At 39.8% G+C, this 24453-nt stretch overlaps 1 protein-coding gene across 9 annotated transcripts in view; it reads right to left on the bottom strand.

Annotated features, from left to right (window-relative positions):
• KBTBD2 (kelch repeat and BTB domain containing 2) overlaps positions 1-24453 on the bottom strand; it is a 194110-nt gene that overhangs the window by 5166 nt on the left and 164491 nt on the right. For 4 of the 9 annotated variants that reach the window (XM_059396597.1, XM_059396594.1, XM_059396598.1 and 1 more), the window contains 2 exons: positions 4226-4733; positions 451-616 (listed from right to left, as the gene is read on the bottom strand). In XM_059396597.1, the coding sequence (XP_059252580.1) occupies positions 451-616; positions 4226-4395 (336 nt within the window). In that variant the 5' untranslated portion in view covers positions 4396-4733. Of the gene's footprint in view, positions 1-450; positions 617-4225; positions 4734-8440; positions 8586-15011; positions 15103-15519; positions 15605-24453 lie in introns of those variants that run through there. The other 5 variants (XM_059396602.1, XM_059396599.1, XM_059396601.1 and 2 more) reach the window with 5 other exon arrangements.

Here is a 24453-nt window from a genome sequence, read left to right as displayed (position 1 = left end):
ATTTAAGGAATCTTTACACAAATATGGGGCCCAAACCCAGGACCCTGACATCAAGAGCTGCCTGTGTTTCCAACAGCCAGCCAGGCACCCTCCCTTGTACATTTTTTTTTTTTTTAAGATTTTATTTATTTGTCAGAGAGAAAGAGAGATCGAGCACAGGCAGACAGAGTGGCAGGCAGAGGCAGAGGGAGAAGCAGGCTCCCCGCTGAGCAAGGAGCCCGATGTGGGACTCGATCCCAGAACGCTGGAGATCATGACCTGAGCTGAAGGCAGCTGCTTAACCAACCGAGCCACCCAGGTGTCCCAAAGCTTGTACATTTTAAAAAGAGAAAACCTACCTTCTAAAATCTGCAGTAAGAAAATCATATAGATGTAACACAACACTTATGAAACAATGTCTCTTGAATACATAAACTACAGATTATGTATGTAACAGGAAGATCTACTTACCTGCAGGAAGCAAGCAGTTTCATAAAGCTGTTCTACAGTGCTATCATTTATTGCCAAGTTACCCGTGTATGCGTAAGCGATTATTATCTGTAAGGTGGCTGCATCCACATTCCTCAGGTGCACATGTGTCTGTTTGCTTTCACTGAGTCCACTCATGAACATGGCCCTACCGGAGACAGACAGAAAAAAAAGCTTAAGCGTTTAGGATAAAACCAACATAGACATAAAAAGGAAACGAGACAACACGGATGTTTATTTAGAGCATTTGCTGAAGAACGTGTTCTAGGGAAAGCGTTGAGAGAGACAGCAAAAAAAGCATAATTCAGTGCCAAAGAAGTATCAGACTATTCTGTTATGCCATTCTCAGTGAAAACATCAATGGAATACCATTAATATATTAATACAATGGAATACCATTCAGCAATAAAAAGGAACTAAATATTAATGCGTACTACAACATAGATGAACCTCTAACACATGCTCAAAGAAAGAAGCCAGATACAAAAGACCACATATTGTAGGATTCCATTTATATGAAATAGCCCCACCAAAAACAAATATAGAGACAGGAGAGAGATCAGAAGCTACCCAAGGACTATGGGTAAGAATGGTGACTGACTGTAAAAGGGTAGAAATGTTTCAAATTAGATGGTAGAGATGCTTCTGCATGTCTGTAAATATTCTAAAATTCATTTAAAATGGGTGGGTTTTGTGATACGTAAATTTTAACTCAATGAAGCTGTTAAAAATGTCATTCGCTCAAATGATTCCCTAAAAATATACATGGTAGTTTCCTAAAAGTATTATATACAGGAAACCACATCAAAAAGGCAACTGGTGGTGTAGAGAAAAAGAAGAATACCCACTGGGATGCCTGGGTGGCTCAGTGAGTTAAAGCCTCTGCCTTCGGCTCAGGTCATGATCCCAGGGTCCTGGGATCAAGCCCTGCATCGGGCTCTCTGCTCAGCAGGGAGCCTGCTTCCTCCTCTCTCTCTCTCTCTCTCTCTGCCTGCCTCTCCACGTCTCCACTTGTGATCTCTGCCTGTCAAATAAATAAATAAAATCTTAAAAAAAAAAAAAAAAGAACACCCACTACAGGTGAGAGATGAAAAGAACAATGCGAAGAATATTACTGCATGCATAGGATGTGATCAAAAGTAGGTATCACAATACCCTAGCTTAGGCTCCTCAACGACAAGATGAGGAAAGCCATCAACATGGATAAACTAGTGAATCACAACAGAACATGACCGTTTTCTTCCAGGGACAGAAGAACTCATGCAGGAGACTGGAAAGCAAGCTGGGAAGATGAGTGGCAGTCAGGTCACAGGGCTTTTAAAGAGAGACAGAGGCTTCTGAGCCTTCTCTTACAGTGGAGAACACTGAAGGGTTTCATGCCTGGAATAATCAGCAGGATAAAATGTATTCTAAGGACAACTACTCTATTGACCTCAAGGACCAAAGGCTGAAGACAGGAAAACAGACGGAGTCTACTGCAATAATCTGCAACAGGAATAAGAAGAATCTGCCCCAGAGTGGCAGAAATGGATACAAAAGCTATCACAGTGAATCAAGATCCAGTGATTTTCTGAACAGAGGAAATGAATAGAGAGGGAAATAAAGCTATGTGTTTATTTTCCAATTAAGTGCCTGAAAGAATACTGCTAGTCATTGAGAGAAAAATTTTAAGATCAAGGAAATGCAAGGTCACGTTAATCCTGGGAAAAGGGGGAGTTAAATTTTAGATACCTTTAAGGTAAGGAAATAATGGAAAATCAGTTAAGTATTTAATATTACTGAAACTCTGGAGAAGGTCAAGCAATAATGCAACAGGCTATGAATTATTTATTTACAAAGTGACGTGTTAAAGGTGAGTAAGTTATCTGAGGGGGACTAAAACACTCAAAAATACACCCTGAATCCCAATGACCAACCTAAGGTAAAGTTCAATGAGGATAAAAAAGGAGAAAGAATGAGAAAAGGTTGTCCTTATTCCTCATTCTAAGCTACACCAGTGACTCCCTAACTGCTTTTGTGGTGTGTGTTGCCCTTAATTCCAGTTTTCTGACACCCCGCCTCTCTTGTCCTAAGCAGTATGGTACTGGACTGTTGCTTCTTACTTCTCTGATGAATCTTTCTTAATTTTGGCTCAGATCATGGTCCTGGGATCAAGCCCTGCATTGGGCTCTGCACTCAGCAAGGAGTCTGCTGGAGATTATCTCTAGTGCCCCCACACTCCACCCCGTGCTTGTTCTCATTCTCTCTCAAAAATCTTTAAAAGGGGGGCGCCTGGGTGGCTCAGTGGGTTAAGCCGCTGCCTTCGGCTCAGGTCATGATCTCAGGGTCCTGGGATTGAGTCCCGCATCGGCTCTCTGCTCAGCGGGGAGCCTGCTTCCCTCTCTCTCTCTGCCTGCCTCTCCATCTACTTGTGATTTCTCTCTGTCAAATAAATAAAATCTTAAAAAAAAAAAAAAATCTTTAAAAGGGGAGAGCTAATAAGCCTAGGTATTGACTCAATCTATAACCTCCAATTTCTAATACCATCTAACTAAGCCAACAGATCCGAAGAAGAAACTATCACAATCATTTAGGAAGCTCTTAAACATAAAAAATTTTGAAATTTTAACCCAGACCCACTAAATCAGAATTTCTAAATTTGAAATCCAAGAATCTCTGTAGAAGCACTTGAGGAGTCTGATGATCAACCAAGTTTTAGAACCACTGTTTGCAAATATGCTAAGCTTTCTAAGAAAATCAGTGTCTGAAATTGCATGAAAACTCCACAGTTTAACCTGAAACAACTGCAGGCACAGCAAAGGTAATTAGCATTTTGGCCTCAGCTTCTGCAATCATGAGATATGTTACATTAAGAAATGCAACATTTCTACACCTTCATGTATGGTAACCTCAAAAAATCAAATCCTGTCTACAGCTGTCACTAAAGAACAGCAGAAATTAACTTTCACTGCTGATCTTGACTTTATGGCCACTAATATCTGTGAAAAGATTATACTGGTCCACATTTAACTCACCTTTATTCACTCTGTCCCTTTCAGATATTAAAAAAAATTCAACCTAAGGGCAGACCACAAAAGAATTTCTATGCCTTTGCTTCTATTCCTTTCATAAAACACATCATAAAGAGAAACCTACCTAAAAAAGATTAAAATATTCAGAAGATCATAAAAATGTAAAGTTAACGCTTTACTTACTTATTTGCTATTACAAATAATCAGTTTCTCAATTCTAAGGCACAGAGAACAATGTTATTAATTACTAAATATTTAAATCTGGCAAGGAGTCTGGTAAGGCCAATATCATAAATAACAATAACCAAGAATGAGAAAAACATTTTTCCTAAGGAAATAAAGTCCTTAACATATCTGAATAGCAACACTGATCCTCTAAAAGTTATTCTCAAGCCTACTTATATCAACAATGAATACTCTTTTCTAAATGTAGTATTTTAAAATCTCAATGGTAAATAAAAATTATTCTTTCTCTTTCAATCTTTTTGCCTCCCCATAATTAAAACTTCACCTGAGTTAATTTCAACAAATTTCTTATATTTAAACCTCTGTAAAAACTTCTTTCACCTGTCTTTTCCATGCAAGGAAGTGATCTGGCAAGCACTACACCACTGGGATAGAAAAATTAAGCAAAACATTAAGACATCTTTTCAACTTAAACGTTTAAAAGAATTCCTACTAAAACATTAAAATAAGCTGACATTCTGCATTTGAAATTAAAAACCAAGTAAGATTAAAGTACTTACCTAAAATAAGAGCTACATGTTGCAAGAACCATCTTATGACAAGGGAATTCAGTGCCCTCAACAATTAACACTATGTCAGTAAACAACTGCTGTTCATAAAACAGTTTTAACTGTTCCAACAAGGACACAGCATATTCAGTATTGATCTGCCTCTCGTCTTGAGTGGACATGACTGTATTCCATTAATATCTCCTGGAACAGATTGGAAAAGTCAGTCACTGATGGAAGGTCAAGTGAATGCTTCAGAAATTAAAAAAGGAGAAACTCTGCTTGCTGTTATCTCCAGCATTCAGAATCAAGACTGACACATTCACTAATGAGTATCTTGTTATATGCTTAGAATCACTCCTAGGTCATCCTGTGTTAATTAGGTTCTTCAGTTCTTCAACACGGTCTGCAACCGTCTTGCTCAAATTTGCAATTGTTGTGCAGCTCATGAGTTAAAGAGAGTAACACACGAGGTAGATTTTGCAGTGACATCCTATGTTCTGCGAATCCTCTGGAGTAACTAAAAAAAAAAAAAAAAAAAAAAAAAAAAAAAGTCAGAGTATCCAGGCCAGTACATTTTTAGGATACAGTGCTTAAAAGGCAGATTTATATATAAATTGTATTTATTTGAAGTTCAACTACAGACACTACCATAAAAATGAACCATGAGAAAAGAGCCATTTTAAAGTCTATTAGATTTAAAATAAAAAAGACTGAAGAAAATTAACATTTACAGTTTTAAATGAACTTTTTTTCTTTTCTTCAAAATATAAACATTCTAGAAAATAAAAAGCACATCAATAAGCACATATTTTTAAAGTTATTTTAAAATAAAGAATTTAAATTACTAGCAAAGCCAAATCTCGTAGTTGTTTAGTGGCAATACAGGACCATAATTTATGAGGAAAAAAACACATCAAAAAAACAACAACCCTTTCTCTTGCATGGAGAACCTTATTTTCAGGACATAGTCTAAATGTACTTACAAAGGTTTTATACTTAATTTAAATTACTTAAATTATATGGTAAATAGATTCCATTAGTTTCTTTCCAAAGTATACACTATGTTTTTTATATGTATAGTTCAGTAAGGGAAATATATGCAATAGATCTTTGCACAGTGGTTCCATCCTGGAAATCTTTCTGAGTATACAATTTTACTGGGGAAAAAAACTTTTTTAAACTAAACATGATAAAGAGACATGTGTTACTACATGGAAGACTCCATATTATACAAATATGAACACTCTCCAAAATGTGTAACTTTAAGACAAATCCAATCTAAATCCTATCTGCAGAAGATTCATCTAAAAGAATGCACAGAAGTTGCCAAGATATTTGAGGGAAAGTGAGGGCAAGTTTTTCCTCATGATTCTTATCAAATAATAAAATATATTACAAAATATATATATATTACAAATCTACAATAAGCCGAAGTAAATATAAGAAATTAGACTAAACTCTAGCATTTTAAAATGAAAGATTGCCTTATTTCAACAAATAATGTTGGAACAACTCACTAACCACCTGAGAGGAAAAAATGTTATATTGCAAAGCACTCATTAGAAGAAATTCCAGCTGAAATAAAATTTAAATTATTTGGAAATCAGTAATTACAACATATGGCAAAGGAATTTCAAATCAGGAAAAGAGGTAAAACCCACACAGAATTAATAAATAGCTAAAAACTATCACTTCTTCTTGAATTAGATAACTCTTAGTTCCCATAATCAAAAAACCAAGTACTACGCACAGGAAACCTATAAATAATACCATGATTGGAACCACTAACACCTTTTCTCACAAAGTATCTCCCATATGTCAAAGAGAAGATCACACTGTACTTCCTGCCAAACTATACTATTACACAAATTGCTAACTTGATATACACTTGTCAAATTTCCAACAAACTTAACTCTAAACGTAACTAAAACAGGTGCAAAGGCAGAGTGAGACTTTGGGTCATTTAAGGTAACGACTTTGCTCTTCCAGATCTCGAAGTTACACTATAAATCTCATCTACTACTACAACCTCTAAGGCTAATAATACCTAAAATCACTGGCTATTTTCACTTATCAATGATGCAAGATCCAGTGTTAGTAACGGTGTGGGACAATGAGTATTCTTACACAGTGTAAGCCAATTCATACCTACATGCCCTTATTCAAAACCCTTAGAGCTAGATATGTTCTGGAATTTAGAATTTTTCAGGTTTTACAGAGGTAATATGGTATATATATCACGTATTACAGGACGCTCTCAAGAAATCTGGTGCAGCACTCCATAACAACATATTACGATCCTTTCTGTGAGAAATACGAACAATGTGAAAATATAGAAATAGCCTCATGTTACTTCAGGTTGAGTTTTGTTCGTTTTCTCTTCAAACCTGATTTTAAGAGCTTTCTGAATTTCAGAACTGCAAGTGAATGACTATAGAAAGCAGAATATCTGGCAATGTAAATATTCAATATCTCAATCTATCAATTCTACCTCTAGAAATTTATCTTACAGAAATGCATGCATTGATAAACTGGGAAGTCCTAACCCTAGCTGCAAGACCCAAAATTGTCCTCATCCCTATTTACCTCAGGTGAGAGGAACTGGTAGCCAGGGCCCGGGTGGATTTGCATCACACTGCTAGACCCCAGAATTCCTTGCAGATTAGCTGAACAGCCTCTCCCTCTGGCCATTTCTTTAACTTCATAACATGACCTGATTTTTTGTAGGGACTTGCTTTCTTGCTGTGACTCTTTTAGGCCTCATTTGTTATGTCTGGGTTTTACTAGATCTGAGTTTTTTTTAAATCATACTCATGAAACCATACTGAAACAAGTGAAGTCTGCTTTTATAAAATTACACTGTGAGCCAACTTTATGTAATCCTCATTATGACTGCTTTATGCACCCTTATTTCCCAGGCCTTACTTTGTAATCTAAGGTTCACTTTCTTCCTGATAAGGTAATTTTTATTTACAATATCTTAATACTAAAATTGGCAGAGGGGCGCCTGAGTGGCTTAGTCATTAAGCGGCTGCCTTCGGCTCAGGTCATGATCCCAGGGTCCTGGGATAGAGCCCCACTCAGGCTCTCTGCTGAGCGGGAAGCCTGCTTCTCCTTCTCCAGTCCCCCTGCTTGTGTTCCCTCTCTTGTGGTCTCTCTGTCAAATAAATAAAATCTTTAAAAAAATAAAATAAAATAAAGGAGGCAGAAAAGGTAAGTAATTTAGAAATCAAGTAATTAAGTTTAATAATTTAAACAGATCTGTATCTAGTACAATTCAAAATAAAGCTGTCACTTTTGAGACTACAGACTTCAAAATATATTAACTAAAAACGTGAAAAGGTACAAAGTTGTTTTTTTTTTTTAGTTTTATTTATTTATTTGACAGACAGAGATCACAAGTAGACGGAGAGGCAGGCAGAGAGAGAGAGAGGAAAGCAGGTTCCTTGCTGAGCAGAGAGCCCAATATGGGGCTCGATCCCAGGACCCTGGGATCATGACCCGAGCCGAAGGCAGAGGCTTTAACCCACTGAGCCACCCAGGCGCCCCAGGGGCAAAGTTTAAAATGATCAACTAACATCCCTCAAATGCCCATTAACATAACCATTTACTATAACAAGATTCCTCTTCTCCCAAAAACAAAACTTGAAATCAATATCCTAAAATTTTTATTTTATAGTCTGTACTGTATTACCAGTGATTTGATGTATTTTATGAATTTTCCCTTTTTAATAAATGTATTATGTCACATACCATTCTCTTATACCTAAAATTAGCTTCAAAATAAGTCACACATCCAGTTATCTGCAGAAGTTAGCACCCACAGACTAATTCCCAGGAATCAAGAAATTATTTAATTTTCTATCACAAATCAATGGCTGCTTAAGTTTAACTCAACAAATGTTTACTGAGTATTCATTAAGTGCTGGTCATTGTACTGTTAAGTACTCAGACTGAGAGTTGCCAACCACTAGAGCCCCAAAACACCTTATGCATTTATTCTTACTACAGACTATAGCCCAAACCATGATTATCATTTAGAAAGTTTTAAAACTAATTATTCTAAACAAAAGCTAAAAAAGTGGCAGCAAATAGGTGAAACAGGTCATGTATAAGAAAATTTTTTAATAAAGTAAGGAATTTTAAGACCTAAAAAGTGCAAAATATAGAGGAAAAGAAAAAACTAAGTAACGTTTTTCTTAAAATCTATCGATCTTGGGACACCTGGGTCGTTCAGTCCGTTAAGCATCTGCCTTCGGCTCAGGTCATGATCCCAGAATCCTGGGATGGAGTTCTGCATGAGGCTCCCTGTTCAGCCGGGAGTCTACTTCTCCCTCTGCCTGCTGCTCCCCCTGCTTGTGCTCTTTCTCTGACAAAAAAAAAAAAAAAAAAAAAAAACCTTAAAAAATAAACAAACCTAGCTGTCTAGAAATTTCATTTCCAAACTTCTGATAACACAAGAACAAGAAATTTTATTCTCTATCATAAGAAAAACTGCAATACAAGTAAAATGAGCAAAGGAGGTAGCTAGCACTTGGCTCCACTACGAACAGTGGTTCACACTACAGAAAGCAAAAAAACTTAAAAAGACCTTTTTTAAGCCTTCTCAATTTACATATGCAATGATTATCTAATTTAGAAAAATAAACTTTAAGGGGTATACTACTTTCTCCTCTTACATGAAGACAAAATACTCTAGAGAATATGCAAGCTGTAAAGTCTCTGTCCCAAATGCTTAATTCTGTTGGTATAGCCCCAAAGCAGCAAAAGACAGTACGTAAACAAACGGGCATACTGTGTTTCAGTAAAACTTATTTCCAAAAACAGGCTACAGACCACATGTACCAATCTCTGCTTCAGACTGCCTCTTGATCAAATATTAAGAGACTGTGATTAAAATGCGTAACTCAAGTTGTTTTTCCTAGAAGAATATTTTCCCTTTAGATCACAAAAACAGGGGAAAAGCACAAGCCTTAAAATGCTTAAAAGTTGAATTAAATGTAATTTTTTTTTTAAGATTTATTTATTTGACAGAAATCACAAGTAGGCAGAGAGGCAGGGAGAGAGAGAGGGAGAAGCAGGCTCCCCGCCGAGCAGAGTCCAACGTGGGGCTCGATCCCAGGACCCCGAGATCAGACCAGAGCCGAAGGCAGAGGCCCAACCCACTGAGCCACCCAGGTGCCCCAAATTAAATGTAATTCTTAATGTAACCTGTATATATTCCACTTTCACCTAAAATATTTTAAGAACTATTACCTAATCACACAACTAACTGCTTTCTCCACCTACTGCAGGTTCAGTGGATTCTGAAACACTTTCTCTTTTACGTACTGTGAGTACCCTTTATTGAGGTTAAAAACATAAAGGACATTCCTCTACAAGATAATCTGTTGAAAAAAATAAAGAAAAAACAATGAGAAAAAATACTATAGAGCCAGAAACACAACCTATTTTCTATTTTATTAACTATAATAATAACTGCGTACATTTGAGAACCACAAGATGTGTCAGAGACAATTTTTGTGTCAAGAGATATGCTTTAAAATCCTGTCTTTTAAAGCTGGTCATTAGAGTATCAGAACATATTCCACAATGAAAAATGCTGACCAGAGTAAGAATTAAATGGGAGTTGTACAAACATAATATAATGAAATTCAGAATCTAATAAAGTGCAATAAACTTTGATATAAAAATTATGGGTATTATAACTTCTTTTTCTATGTTATGGGCTCAATTCCATGGTTTTTACTGATCTGGTTGAAGGCAGAGAGTAACAGCACTGAATAAAGTCAGATAGCCACAAGCAGGACGAGATCCTTTCTTCTATTCTCTATCCACTGACTTCCTGCAAAACACTAGAGGACAAAGTCCACCTTATTTTTAAATCTAAGGGCTACCTATAGAAGTAGGAAATTTTATAAACTATGACTGAAAGAAAAACGAAAAAGAAAAAAATTGGGGTTCTAATAATGTTTTTTTCTCTATTGAGTGAATTCTACCACACATAACAGCTTCGAAACAAACACAGCTATCAGGTGATCAGGATTAAATCAGTCAACAATCCAAATTAACATACACAATTTTATTTAAAAATCTGAAACACCTCTTATGGGTACTTATTCCAACAGGTTTTCCTCAAATAATCAATGTGACTGTAAAATAACAGTATTAGAAAAAAGATGCTTAAGTCCACAGGCTTCAAAAGTCAAAATATGCCCCAAACTTTATCTACAAAGAAAATCTATACAAAGTAAATACAGCTAATCACAAAGGATAGTAACAATAAGGGCGCCTGGATGGCTCAGTGGGTTAAGCCTCTGCCTTCAGCTCGGGTCATGATCTCGGGGTCCTGGGATCGAGTCCCGCATTGGGCTCTGCTCATCGGAGAGCCTGCTTCCCCCTCCCTCTCTGCCTGCCTCTCTGCTTACTTGTGATTTCTCTGTGTGTCAAATAAATAAATAAAATCTTAAAAAAAAAAGTAACAATAAGCTATATATTTTATAGATTCTGAACATTGTTATTAAAGGAGTAGAAATCAAGATTAACTGGAGAAAGGCATGAAAAGGTTGAAATTTTTAAAAATAACTCCAAACACAAAGATTTCAGAGGTTGATGGCAGTGGATTTTATTGGGGGTGGGGGGTGTCTAATTTCACTTTGATACCTAGTTTTTCATCCCATAGGTATGTCATTTGTAGTAACCTTCCTCTGAGCAGCCACAGAAACACAAACAGAAGGAAAGCAAGTTTTTCCAATGTTAACCAGGCAAAACCTGGAAGATCAAGGAAAGAATAAAGTATTAAATAACTGCTGAATGTAAAAATGAGATTAATTTGCCATTAACTGAGCTGTGTATGTTAAATGAAATAAAAAGATGAGAAGGAGGTTGCCAAGAAGGACTGCAAAGAAATTCTACAAAGGATGAAGTAACAACAGCGAGGAAGGGCAGCGGACTGTAGGTCATCATCTGGACAAAGCGCTTCCCAACTACACATTATTAACTTAGATGGTGCTGCATCTTTCAATGCCACAATCGCCAACACAGAAGATAGAAAACTTTTCTTGGAAAGGATCCAAGGCATTCTGAATGTCAAGTTATTGCCAAAAAATTAAGAGCATGAGCTGTGGAGTCGTGAAAGCCCAATTCTTTAACATACTAGTTGTATAACCTTTTGTAAATTAGTTACTTTCTGTGCCACAATATGGTAATCAGTGAAATGGAAGATAAAAATGGAACTATTCTCAATGAGTTGATTAAATGATTTTCATAAAGATCTTAGGACCAGTGCCTGACACATTACACTACTACATAAACATCTACAGTTGTACTTATTAATGCGCTCACTGGCTAAGCTTTTTGTGGCACTTTCCCAACTCCTCAATCTCCACACCTGTACCAGGTCCAGGCGTCCCAGTTACAAGGTCTCAGCACTCAAACACAGTTCTCTTTTTACCATGGGTGAAAGGGATCCTAGACATTCAAAGATTTAGGGAGTATTTTGATGGTACAAATCATGAAACTGGCTCAACAAAGACTAATCTTCAAAGGGCTGATGCCAGTGCAAAACAAAACAAAACAAACAAACAAACAAAAAAACTAAAGGAGAACCAGAAAGCACCAGTGACAAAATAAAACACTGTTCGCATTAATGAAGTGATAGGTTTCTCCATAAAGCTGGACAAAATACTGGTGCCAGCAAATTTGCTTTCAAATTATCAAAACCACCCTGACAGTTGAGAATGTCTGGAAAAGTACTCTGTCTTTAGAATGACGGTCAACCACTACACAGAATTTTTTTGAGCTGTGACAAACATCTATTAAAAAACAAACACCTTGCCTTTTGAAGAATTTATCAAGTTTGGTAAATGTCAGTATAGCTTTCCCTATTCTAACCAAATATCAGACCTCAGGTCTATTCCTATGTTCTTCATTTCCAACCACAATGAAAACTCTATAGGGCTCCATCAAGTAAATTCAGATAAGAAGTATAAGCTTCTGTACTACATTATGATTAGTAAGTTATTTCACTTCAAAAATATTAAACAAGACCATAAAGGAGATGCCACCTGTGACAGAATAATCCTATGATTATAGTATGTCCTTTTATTTTGGATATTGCTTTTCATTCTTTCTTCAGCTCTGCAATGACTTAAGAAAACTAGAGAAATGTAGACCAAAGCAAAACTGACCTTAACGTTCTCACTGGGATTTCATTTTCCACCAAGTCAATTATTTTTTTCAATCACAACAGCAGAAGAAAATATTTCCCAGATATTCAAACATACTGGTGTAGTCATTAAGGATACAGTCAGTTAACAATGATGACTACTGAAGTTTCTCAGTTTCTTCTGGGGGGGCGAGAGAAGTTTCTCAGTTTCTTCGGGGGGGGAGGGGGAAGTAAACTGAGGAATATTTAGAATCCTTTGCCTACCATGGAAACTACTACATGTCACCACTTGTCAGAGGTATGGAAGCGGAGCAAAGAAAGCCAAGAATTTTAAAAGCTTCTCTCATTATATTTTTTTCTCCAAATCCACAACAATCCCTTCTTCTCACACTGAGGAAATCTCGGTACTGCAAATTCCTGGCAAGGGAACCAGGTGTAATCTTCAAATATTTAAAAAATAACTTGTAATCAACCTGTCATTTCATATTTTTTTCAAGATTTTATTTATTTAAGAGAAAGAATGAGAGACAGAGTATGGTGAGGGAGGATCAGAGAGAGAAGCAGACTCCCCACTGAGCAGGGAGCCCCACATGGAACTGGATTCCAGGACTCCAGGATCATGACCTGAGGGAAGGCAGTCGCTTAACCAAATGAGCCACCCAGGTGACCTCAACCTGTCATTTCTAATACTCAAATACTACCTGTTCTATTCAAACTCCACAAAACTGAAAATGATAAGACTGAGATATAATGAAGTTTGACATTTTCATTCATGTGTTTTATGACTGTAGGACAAATCCTTTTTCCCCAATCTCAGGAAGCTAGGCAATAAGAAAAACAACTTGTCTAAATAAATGTGTAAAATCTTTTGGCTTTTCAGATTACATTCAAACTTCCAGGAATTCACTGTTCAATGTTTGATTCTTATGGAACAGCTCATTATTTCCATTATCTAGGAGAAAGAAAATCTACAGAATTGTGTGGGCTTAGGAACTATTACATGGCTATTTCCACCCTCCTCCTCATAGGCCCCATGAATAAAGTTAACAGACTTTATACTTCCTATGACAGCAAACAAAAAGGGGAGAAGAGTTACAATACTTTGAACTCTTCCTACAAAACTCCGTGTAGAGGAAACGGTACTACGTGGAAAAGTGAGGACTATGAGGGATGCTCAACAGAAATGTCATACATAGTACTATAGTCTACCCACAGACTTAGGATTTCAGTACCCAAACTAAAGGAGTTTCAATTAGCACTTAGATCAACGAAAGGTGAAAGTGAAGAAGTAAGCTTAACCTTAGTTAGCTGCCAGATGAAAAGAACAGCAAAATTTCACATTTCAAGACTAGAAAACAAAAGACTGGTTTGACTTCTCAATTTACTTTAGGTCAGGGGAAAAGAAAATCCTTCTGAAAAAACAAAAACAAACAAAAAAACGTTACCAAAGGCTAACTAAAATAAGTCACAATCGCAAGAGTTTTGAAGTCCATTATTACCTAAATTCCGGCAAAAACTCCCAATTCAGAGGGAAGGAGAAAAAAAAAAATCCACCCTATTAGCTGCCTCAATAGAAGAAAATATAATTTTGGTCAAACCACATTGCTGATAAGATTTTGTTTCTGAATGCCTGAATGCTCAGTGAACCAGACGTACAGATTCATGTATAAACAACACGTGACCAGCCTTGCACCCTACATTTTTATAAGGCTGAGTGATATAGAAGATAAACACTATATACAAACATGCCCTTTTAAAGTTCATTTTACATTTTGGGTTTTCCATTTTCACGTGAAGGGACCAGAGGTCACGGACAATCCTAAGGGTCTGCAGCCCATGAAGTGTGTATTCATTCCTCTCCCTTTGAGGTCGCTGTAAAACAAGACCTGCGATAGCTAAACTGCGGGGGGATGGGGGGGGGGCGAGGGAGGGGAAGACGTTAACTCAGAATAACTGCTTCAAGTCAAACCAAGAGATATTCTTATACTTCATGGTTTGTCAATTCATGGGGAGAGGGAGGTGGTCGAGTTCAAGTAAGTTAACGATTTCAGTCTGAAGTAAACACGTACACAATTTTGTTTCAAAGGGCAGCTTCTGCTTTTTAAAAATCGTCAGATCCGAATGGGCTCTCTGTTAATCTACACATCTCCTGCTTACTTCAGATGCACCGGTAAAGAAAAAGAAAAATGTAAGGAAGGGCTTGCCCTTCCCCGGCCCACCATCTCGCAAACCCGTCGCGAGGCGTCAAGGGAAACAGCTTTATTTTGGCAAGGGCGGGCGCCAACCCGGGCCAGGGCGCCGCCCGGGGGCCCGGGGCCGGAAACGCCCCCGCGAGCGGCGCACCCCGCCGCCCCAGCCCCACACACCGGCCCGGCGCCGGGCTGCAGAGGGGCCGCCGCAGGGTGCGGAGGGCGGCGCCGGCTGCCCGCGCCCCTCCCCCGCCCGCGGCGGAAACGTCTCGGGTTTGAAAGATGCCGCCGCCGCCCCCTGCCCCCCCTCCGCCCACGGAGCCACAAAGGGCCGAGCCCCCTCCCACCGCTGCCCTCCTTCCCCAATTCCTCCACAGGTCTTCGCGGGCTCTCCCCGCCCGCCCCTCCCTCTCGCCCGGCGCTGGCGACGCCTGCTCACCCGTGTCCCCAGGTCCGGAAGATTGGGATCCGGTGCGGCCAGAGACCCCAAAAACACTGGGTCCCTCGGGCGCGGGGGCGTGGCCCTCCCGCCCAGGCCAGGGCCGGGGTCTCGCCTCCGCCTCCCCCGAGGAAGCTTGGAGCCGCCGCCTCGTCTTCCTTCCGGCTTTCCCTCGCGCCCTCCCTCGGTCGGCCGGTCCTGCGCGGAAAGCAGCGTCCTCTGCGGGCGCCGCCGCACGCTCCTCAGGGCCCGACCACCGCCAGACTCCTCCCCCGGGAGCCGCCGGGCCGCGAGACGCCCGGCTCGCCGCTCCTGCCCCGCCCCTGCGGCGCGCGCTCGCCCCCTTCGCGGGCCCCTTCCGCGGCCCGGGAACGCGCGGCCAGCGGACCGTGAGCCAGCCTTCGCCAGGTTTCAATTCCCGCCGCTCGCGCCCGCCCAGTGGCACATGCGGCAGTTTTGCAGTTTCCCGGGTTCTGGAGGATCCCCCTCCCCCTTCTCCCGCCCTTACCCTAGCTTCCCCCGCCCTTTTCCTTTGCTGGATCCCACCGGAAAGCCAAAACAATTGGGTCCGCGCAAGCGCGAAAAAGGAAGCGGAAAAGGGAGGAAGGGAGGGGGCGGTGCGAGGTGACGCGGAGGCGCTTTTGGAGGGGTTTCCCGGAGAAGGTCAGCCGATAGCCCGCTGAGGGCGCGTGCGCGGCGTGGTGGTCGCCCCCGAGACCGGCGGCCCTGGGACGCCGGAGGTTTTAGGCTTGGCCTGCCACGGGGAGAGGCCCGAGAAATTCGGTGCTAGGAAACCCAGACACCAAAGCACGAAATTTTATGCCATAGGCTGTTTTCCCTCCTTTGAAATACAGAAATGTTCAGGTTGGGTCAGGAATAGGGAAAGAGGAAGACTAGACGTCAGATCACGGGAAGAAGGGAGACGTTGGGAGGCTGACTGAATGGGCTTTGTCTCCTCAGTCCCTGCTCTCCAAAATGCGCCTTCCACTTTCAGAGCAGGGTCGGCTTTCCAATCTCATCTAGAAAGGCTTCTGTCCAGGTCTTTCAAGGCCAAGGAAAACCTCACAGCAGCACCTGAAAGGGCCCACAGTTCAGTGGAGGAAACCGTTGTCAGGGTGAGGAGGGGAGCAGCTGTATATGAATCCCTCGGATAGGTTTGTGCTGCAATGCGGTGGCTACCTGCTCCCCCCACCCCACTCCACCCCACCCCAGCAAGTTCCAAAGGAGCGCCTTCAGCTTCACAAGCTTAAGCCTTTGTAGCAGCAGATGGCTGTGGCCCACGCTGGTTTGGTTAACTTGGTACAGCTTGCTAGCAAGCAGAAAGTTGTAGATTTGCTCTCTCATTTGATAGAAGTTATTCATGGATGCAAAATTATCAGGAATGCCCACACAGACCTCACCTACCTTTGTAATTTACACTCTCGGCACAAACCCAATCTGGAATATGTACATGACTAATTATAAACTAAAAGCCTTTAGTTACCAAAGAGCCTCTTCCTGTAGGCTAGGTTAGATCAACTGAATGTACGCCAAGATGTGTGTATTTGGGAATACTGGTAAAGGATTTTACAGAAGAGTTTAGAAAATAGGTTCATTCAACAAATCTTTATTGAGTGCCAGGTATGGTATCATTCTGCTTAGTCTGGTTAAATGCTTAAGTGGTTTGATATTAAAGAGCAGAGAAGCTATATAAAAGATTCAGTCTTTTAACACATTTGAGCACCTACTCTGTGCCAGATTGGACCCTGGAGATGCAAAGTCTGAACAAGAAGGCACAAACCACAAATGATAGCTTTGGTAAGAGTTTGTGTTGTGGCGCCTGCATGGTGCAGTGGGTTAACTGACCTGCTCAGGCCATGATCTCAGGGTCATGAGATGTAGTCCACATTGGGCTCCATGCTGACCCTGGAGTTAGCTTGAGATTCTCTCTCCCTCTCCCTTTATCCCTCCTGCTTGTGCTCTCTCTGACATAAATAAATAAAATATTTTTAAAAAATTTTTTTAAGATTTTATTTATTTATTTGACAGACAGAGATCACAAGTAGGCAGAGAGGCAAGCAGAGAGAGAGGAGGAAGCAGGCTCCCCGCTGAGCAGAGAGCCCGTTAAGGGGCTCCATCCCAGGACTCTGGGATCGTGACCTGAGCCAAAGGCAGAGACTTTAACCCACTGAGCCACCCAGGCGCCCCCAGATACTTTTTTTTTTGATCCTTAAATTTAACTTAAGAGTTTGGGCTCCTAAAATATTTTAGCGCCCCTAAAATATTTTTTAAAAATAAATAAATAGGGGCACCTGAGTGGCTCAATCGCTAAGCATCTGCCTTCAGCTCAGGTCATGATCCCAGGTGGGTTTGAGCCCTTCATCAGGTTCCCTGTTCAGCAGGGAGTCTACTTCTCCCTCTGTCACTCCCCCTGCTTGTATTCCCTCTCTCGCTCTTTCTCTGCCAAATAAATAAAAAAATAAATGTTGGGAAATAAAATAAATAAAGTCTTTAAAAAAGAAGAAAAGAATGTGCTATGGTGAGTGCTGTGAAGTGTATAAGCCTGACGATTCACAGACCTGTACCCCTAGGGCTAATAATACATTATATGTTTTGTTTTGTTTTTTTTAAGATTTTATTTCTCTTATTTAACAGACAGAGATCCCAAGTAGGCAGAGGCAGGCAGAGAGAGAGGAAAGGAAGCAGGCTCCCTGCTGAGCAGAGAGCCCAATAAGGCGGGGCTCGATTCCAGGACCCTGGGATCATGACCTGAGCCAGAGGCAGAGGCTTTAACCCATTAAGCCACCCAGGCACCCCCAATACATTATATGTTAATTTAAAAATAAATAAATAATAAAAAAGAAAAGAGTTTGTGTTTCATCCTGTAGACAAAAGAGCAATTATGATTTTTAATATCTTGATAAAATTTTAGAAAAATAATTCTGAAGCGTGATGGGTAATCAGACTGGAAGTAGGGAAACTAGTTAGGAAGCTGTTAATAGCCCAGATAGAAGATGGAGAGAGTGTCAAACTCAGTGGCAGTGAGAATAGTAAAGCAGAGATGGATTTGAAACTAGCTAGATGGGGCCCCTGGGTGGCCAGGGTTAAGCATCAGTCAGTTAAGCATCTGCCTTTAGCTCAGGTCACCATACCAGGGTCCTGGGATTGAGCCCCAAGTCCATCCCCCTGCTCAGCAGGGACTCTGCTTCTCTCTCTCCCTCTGCCCCTCCACCCCGCTGTGCACGTTCTCTCTCTCTCTCTCTCTCTCTCTCTCAGGTAAATAAAATCTTTAAAAGAAGAAGAAGGAGAAGGAGAAGAAACAACTAGCTAAATAAAATAAGCAAGACTTGGTTAATAAGAGGATAAGGGAAAATAAGAAGTGAGGTATGGCTGAGTTTTCTGGTTGGGGTGATTAGACAGTTATATCAGTCACTACAGAAGTGTAGCTAATTGTGAGGATGAAAGAGAGGACTAAAAAGGTACCAATTTAAAAGCTGTACAGTTAGGAATGCATTTGACTCCAAATAAAAAATTTCATCGCATTGACTTAAGTAAGAAACTATTTGGTCACATAAGTCTATACGTAGTCAGCTACCCTGGTTTCAACAGCTCAAAAACAGCAGAGCCACAATTTCTGTGATTCTTTTGACATTTCTCATGGTTGCAGAATGGCCACAGCAGTTTTAGCCTTCATACTTTACTGAAGACAGCAAGATAAGGAAAGGAGTGGCCTAAGACATCTATGCTTATTTTTATTTTTTCAAAAAGTAGAAGCCTTCTCAAGACAGCCCCTCATATCCCCAACTCGGCAGACTTCCATATGCATCTCAATGTCTAGAACCGTAATTTGGCCAAATGCAGATATGAAGACCTAAGTTTTTCCAAGCTCTAATTCAAAGTTGTAAGACAGAAAAGCATTGGGAATGGATGCTGGATCAGACAAATAGCAGTCTGATAGTTCATTAATACTTGAAGCATCAGTTTTAACCTTTTTTTAAAAGATTTTATTTATTTATTTGACAGACAGAGATCATAAGTACGCAGAGAGGCGGGCAGAGAGAGAGGAGGAAGCAGGTTCCCCACTGAGCAGAGAGCCCAATGCAGGACTCGATCCCAGGATCCTGGGATCAGGACCTGCGCCGAAGGCAGAGGCTTTAACCCACAGAGCCACCCAGGTGCCCCCAGTTTTAACATTTAAAACACTGAGAGCTGGGCCCCCTGGCTGACTCAATTGGTAGAGCATGTGACTCTTGATCTCAGGGTCATGAATTTAAGCCCCATGTTGGGCATGGAGCCTACTTAATAAATAAAATTATTTAAAACAAACAAGCAAACAAACAAACACTGAGAGCTAGCAGACTGGATTAAGGCTAGAAGTCCAGTCTTTTGCTTGTCTTAACTAGAAAAAGAACAGTTTGGACATTTTATCCTTAAATGTCTCTATTTGTTTGTTATTTTTCCCTCAAGGTTGCTACCCCCTTTAAAAGCCTCAGAGGAGATTTGAGCAAGAAGAAGAGACAGGGGCACCTGGGTAGCTCAGTCAGTTAGGTCTCCAACTCCTGATTTCTGCTCAAGTCATGATCTCAGGGTCATAAGAAGAGCCCCACAGTGGGCTCCACATTCAGCCTGGAGTCTGCTTAAGATTCTCTCTCCCTCTCTCTCTCATCCCCAACTCCCTCGCACACTCTAAAATATATAAATAAATCTTTTAAAAGGGCTGGGCGGGGGAACTTGCTGCAGTTAGAGGACGCTGACTCCTTGTTTAGCTTTCTGTCTATAGCTGTTATTATAGAACAATTATAATGTGCTTGGCATTATTAGCATCAACCCCACCTTCTCTTGCCCCTCAGCTTGGAAGCTGAACAATCACAACTAGTTACCAGTGTCTACTTTAGGGAGATCATAAATAGTATTTTCTAGTGATTACATTAACTTTTCTGCAATGTACAGCAGCTCCCCTGTGATCTATATCCAAAACTAGGCATATGACATTGTTTCAAGCTCTCCTTTTTAGTTAACAAGGCATTTTCTTTTAATTAAATGCCAAAAACCATGAAACAGTATCTTCCTAAGACTGGATTTGAAACATTGTCATGATTCTAGAAAAGAAAACAAATACTTCTTGAAAAAAAAAGATGCAACTATAAATTTTCTAAATGTGAGGCTTTTCTGTGCTTAACCGTTTCTGAATGTTATAAATCATAATAATTTAAGATGATAAAATAATCTAAAACATTATTGTTTATTTTAACATTCTAACCTATTTAAAAATCTTAGATTTGGGGGAGGAAGTTCTCAGGGCCATCTCTGAAGGGGACAGTGCATTCCAGAGCTATTATGCAATATATCCTCTCCCTCTTTCTTCCCTGTAATAATACAGAAAAAATAGTTAAAATGGACATCATTATTATGGGGTAGAACAAGGGAGTTCTCTATGGTAACAGAACAGTTCTATATCTTGACTGTGCTATAATCACAAATCAATAAATATAATAACATTTAATAGAACTATATACAATACCTACTTAAAACAAATGTATACAAAAGTGATAAAATCTGAGTAAGGTCTATAGTCTAGTTAATTTCATTGTGCCAGTGTCAATCTCCTACTTTTGAAAATGTACATAGTTATGTAAAATGTTACCTCTAGGGGAACTTAGGTGATCAGTACTCAAGGAACTTTGTATTATTTCTACAACTTCTTCTGAGTCTATAATTACTTCAAAATAAAAAGGTTTTAAAAGTGGATACCATTCATTCAACAAAGATTTATTTTAGTGCCCTGGGGTACAGAGATAAAAGACACATAGAGAAATGATGGACGAAAAGACCCAACCAAACCAACAGTGGGATAAATTCTGTGAAAGCAATATGCTTTCAATATATGAAAGCAATGTGTGTTATGAGAGTCCATCAGAAGAACAAACAAGTCAAGAAAGTCTTCTCAGAAAAAGTGGAGCAGGGCAGATGGAAAAAGAAGGGATCAAGCAGAGGAACAACATGGGTCAAGTCATAGAGGCTTAAATGAGCTCTGATAGGTTTCACTATTATATGTTTTTATTGCACACAGCACTTTTTATCTCATAACCCTTGTGATGATTGTAACTAAATGTTTGGGTTTTTAAACCTATGTCATTCATTTGACAGAATGTGTGAGCACAAGCAGGGGGAACTTCATGCAGAGGGAGAGGGTGAAGCAGGCTCCCTGCTGAGCAAGTAGACAGACTCCCCAGGACCCTGGGACCATGATCTGAGCCAAAGGCAGCGGCTTAACTGACTAAGCCACCTAGGCAACCCGTAACTAAATGTTTTTATAATGTAAGCTCTATGAAGGCAGAAAGTACTTTTATATCTTGATTCTCCAGTGCCTTACACAGTTTTTGTCTAGGCATGCATAACTATTTGTTAAATGAATAAGGTCTTTGGCCATGACTGAAACACGGAGTAAATGTGGGGAATGACAGGCTATCTAGAGAGGAAAACAAGAGATAGAAACAGATCATGAAGGGTCTTATATGTTATGTTTGGATTCTATCCTAGAGGAAATGGAAAATTATCAGCAGACAGTAATTTCTTTTGTGTTACAGAAAGATAATATGAAAGGTTGTATAGACAATGCAAAAGTAGCCATGTTCCAAAAAGTCAAAATGGTACCTGAATAGCTTGCGTATTACCAGAGGAAAGCAAGGTAGACTGTTAATAATTGCAAATCCCACTTCAGGGATTATACGTCTACCAGCCTCTGAGTGTCCAAGGACTTTGTTTTGCAACAACAATAATAATAACAACAACAGGTAACTCTTGTTACCTCACTTGCTGGGTGAGTACTTCATACATATTAACTCATTTAGTCCTTACAACAACTCAATGAGTTTGCTATTGTCTCCACTTTACAGTAGAAGTGACTGAAGCACAGAGAGATGAATTAACTCACTCTAAATCACACTACTAATAAGCCAGCAGAGTTAGGATTAAAATCTAGGCTGTCTGAGGGCACCTGGATGGCTTAGTCGGTTAAGCATCTGCGTTCAGCTCAGGTCATGATCTCAAGGTCCTGGGATCAAGCCCGTTGTGGAGCCCCAGGTAGGGCTCCCTGCTCAGCTGGGAGTCTGCTTCTCCCTCTCCCCATCCAGCTGGGTTTTTTTTTTTTCTCTCTCTCTCTCTTTCACTCTCTGTCTCAAATAAATAAATAAAATCTTTTTAAAAAATAAAAATAAAAAATCTAGATTGTCTGGAACCAGTCTCTCTGTGATCTTTACTCCATTTTTCGGCTTTCTTTCCTCCTAGCCAGTTGCATCCTTGTATCACTTCAATTATTAGGAACTACCACATTTTCCCAGCGGTATGAACAAGAAGGAAGAAGAGGTGATATTTCTTTTCTCTTCTCTTGGGTTATAAAAACATTTCCCAAAATGCTCAGCAAAGTTCCTCTCACATCTTCTTGGCAGGAAAATGAGATTGCTGTAATTGGTTTCCAGTCATTCGTTGGGTTAGAAGGGGAAAAGTCCCACACTCTCTGACCATATTGCTTTTCTTTATCTGGACAAAATCAGGGTTCATTTAGCAAGGAAAAAGTGTTGCAGCCCATTGGTAAGACCACCAATAATGTCTGCCACAAACACAATCAACCCGTGAGACCAATGCAGGCAATGAGAGCGCGGGGCTGGATTGTATCTTTAAGCAGCCATTCAGTAGCTGTGTCATCCTGGCAAGTTATTTAACCTCCCTGAACCTATTTCTTCACAAAAAAACTTGGGGATACTCTACCTTAGGATTGTGCAAGGATTCAAGACAACATAATAAAATGCCTAGCACACTATCATTTAATAAGTAACATTTTTTGAAATGTTTAACATTTCTACATGTTAAACATAAAATTGCTATATGATCCACCAATTCCACTCCCAAGTATATACCCCAAAGAACTGAAAGCAGGGACTTGAGCAAATATTTTACACCCATGTGCATAAAGACATTATTCATAATAGTCAAAAGGTAAAAACAAATGTCCATCAATGGATGAATAAACAAAATGTCATAATATATATTAGAATATTTTTCATACATATAACATTGGAATATTATTGCAATGGAATGGAATATTATTCAGTCTTTAAAAAGAAGGAAACTGAATGGCTAAAATAACAAGTCAGGAAATCACAGATGTTGGTGAGGATGTAGAGAAAGGGGAACCCTCCTATACTGTTGGTGGGAATGCAAGCTGTTGTAGACACTCTTGAAAATGGTATGGAGGTTCCTCAAAAAGTTGAAAATGGAGCTACCCTATTATCCAGCAATTGTACTATTGGGTATTTATCCCATAGATACAAATGTAGTGATCAGAAGGGGCACCTGCACACCAAAGTTTATAGCAATTCCCACAATAACCAAACTATGTTAAGAGCCTAGATGTCCATTGGCAGATGAATGGATAAAGAAGACACACACACACACACACTGGAATATTACACAGCCATTAAAAATGAAATCTTGCCAGTTGCAATGATGTGGATGGAACTGGAGGGTATTATGCTAAGCGAAATAAGTCAGTTAGAAAAAGACAATTATCATATGATCTTACTGATATGTGGAATTTGAGAAACAAGGCAGAGGATCATAGGGGAAGAGAGAAAAAACTGAAATGGGATGAAACCAGAGAAGGAGACCCCATAAGAGACTCTTAATCCCAAGAAACAAACCAAGGGTTGCTGGAGGTTAGGGGGGGTGGGAGGGATGGGGTGGCTAGGTGATAGACATTGGGGAAGGTATGTGCTATTGTTAGTGCTGTGAATTGTGTAAGCCTGATGATTCACAGACCTGTACCCCTGAAACAAATAACACATTATATGTATATATATATGTATATATGTATATATGTATGTATATATGTATATATAAACATAAATATATATGAAACTCTGACACATGCTATAGTATGGAAGAACCTCAAAGATATCAGGCTCTGAAATAAGCTAGACATAAAAGGGCAAACATTGTATAATCCCACTGACATGAGGTATTTAGAGCAGTCAAATTCTTAGAAACAGAAAACTAGGGAAGCCTGGGTGGCTCAGTCAGTTAAGCATCTGCCTTCAGCTCAGGTCATGAATCCCACATCAGGCTTCTTGCTCAGCAGGGAGCCTGCCTTTCCCACTGTCTGCTGTTCCCTCTGCTTGTGCTCGCTCTCTCTCTATGACAAATAAATAAATAAAAATTTTAAATTTAAAAAAAGAAACAGAAAAATACAATGATGGCTATCAGGGGCTAGTAGGAGGAAAGAGTGAGGTTCTTATTTAATGGATAGAGAGTTTCTGTTTGGGATGATAAAGAAGTTCTGGATATGGATAGAGGTGATGGTTGCACCACACTGTGAATGTACTTAATGCCACAGGCTTGTGGGTTAAAATGGCAAATTTCATGTTGCACATTTTTACTCCAAAAAAGTTAAAAAGAGTGAAAAGAG

This window comes from Mustela nigripes, chromosome 4, assembly GCF_022355385.1.
Source record: "Mustela nigripes isolate SB6536 chromosome 4, MUSNIG.SB6536, whole genome shotgun sequence".
Taxonomy (NCBI): domain Eukaryota; kingdom Metazoa; phylum Chordata; class Mammalia; order Carnivora; family Mustelidae; genus Mustela; species Mustela nigripes.
The sequence above is the reverse complement of the archived record's forward strand: the minus strand, read 5'-3'. Positions and strand labels throughout refer to the sequence as shown.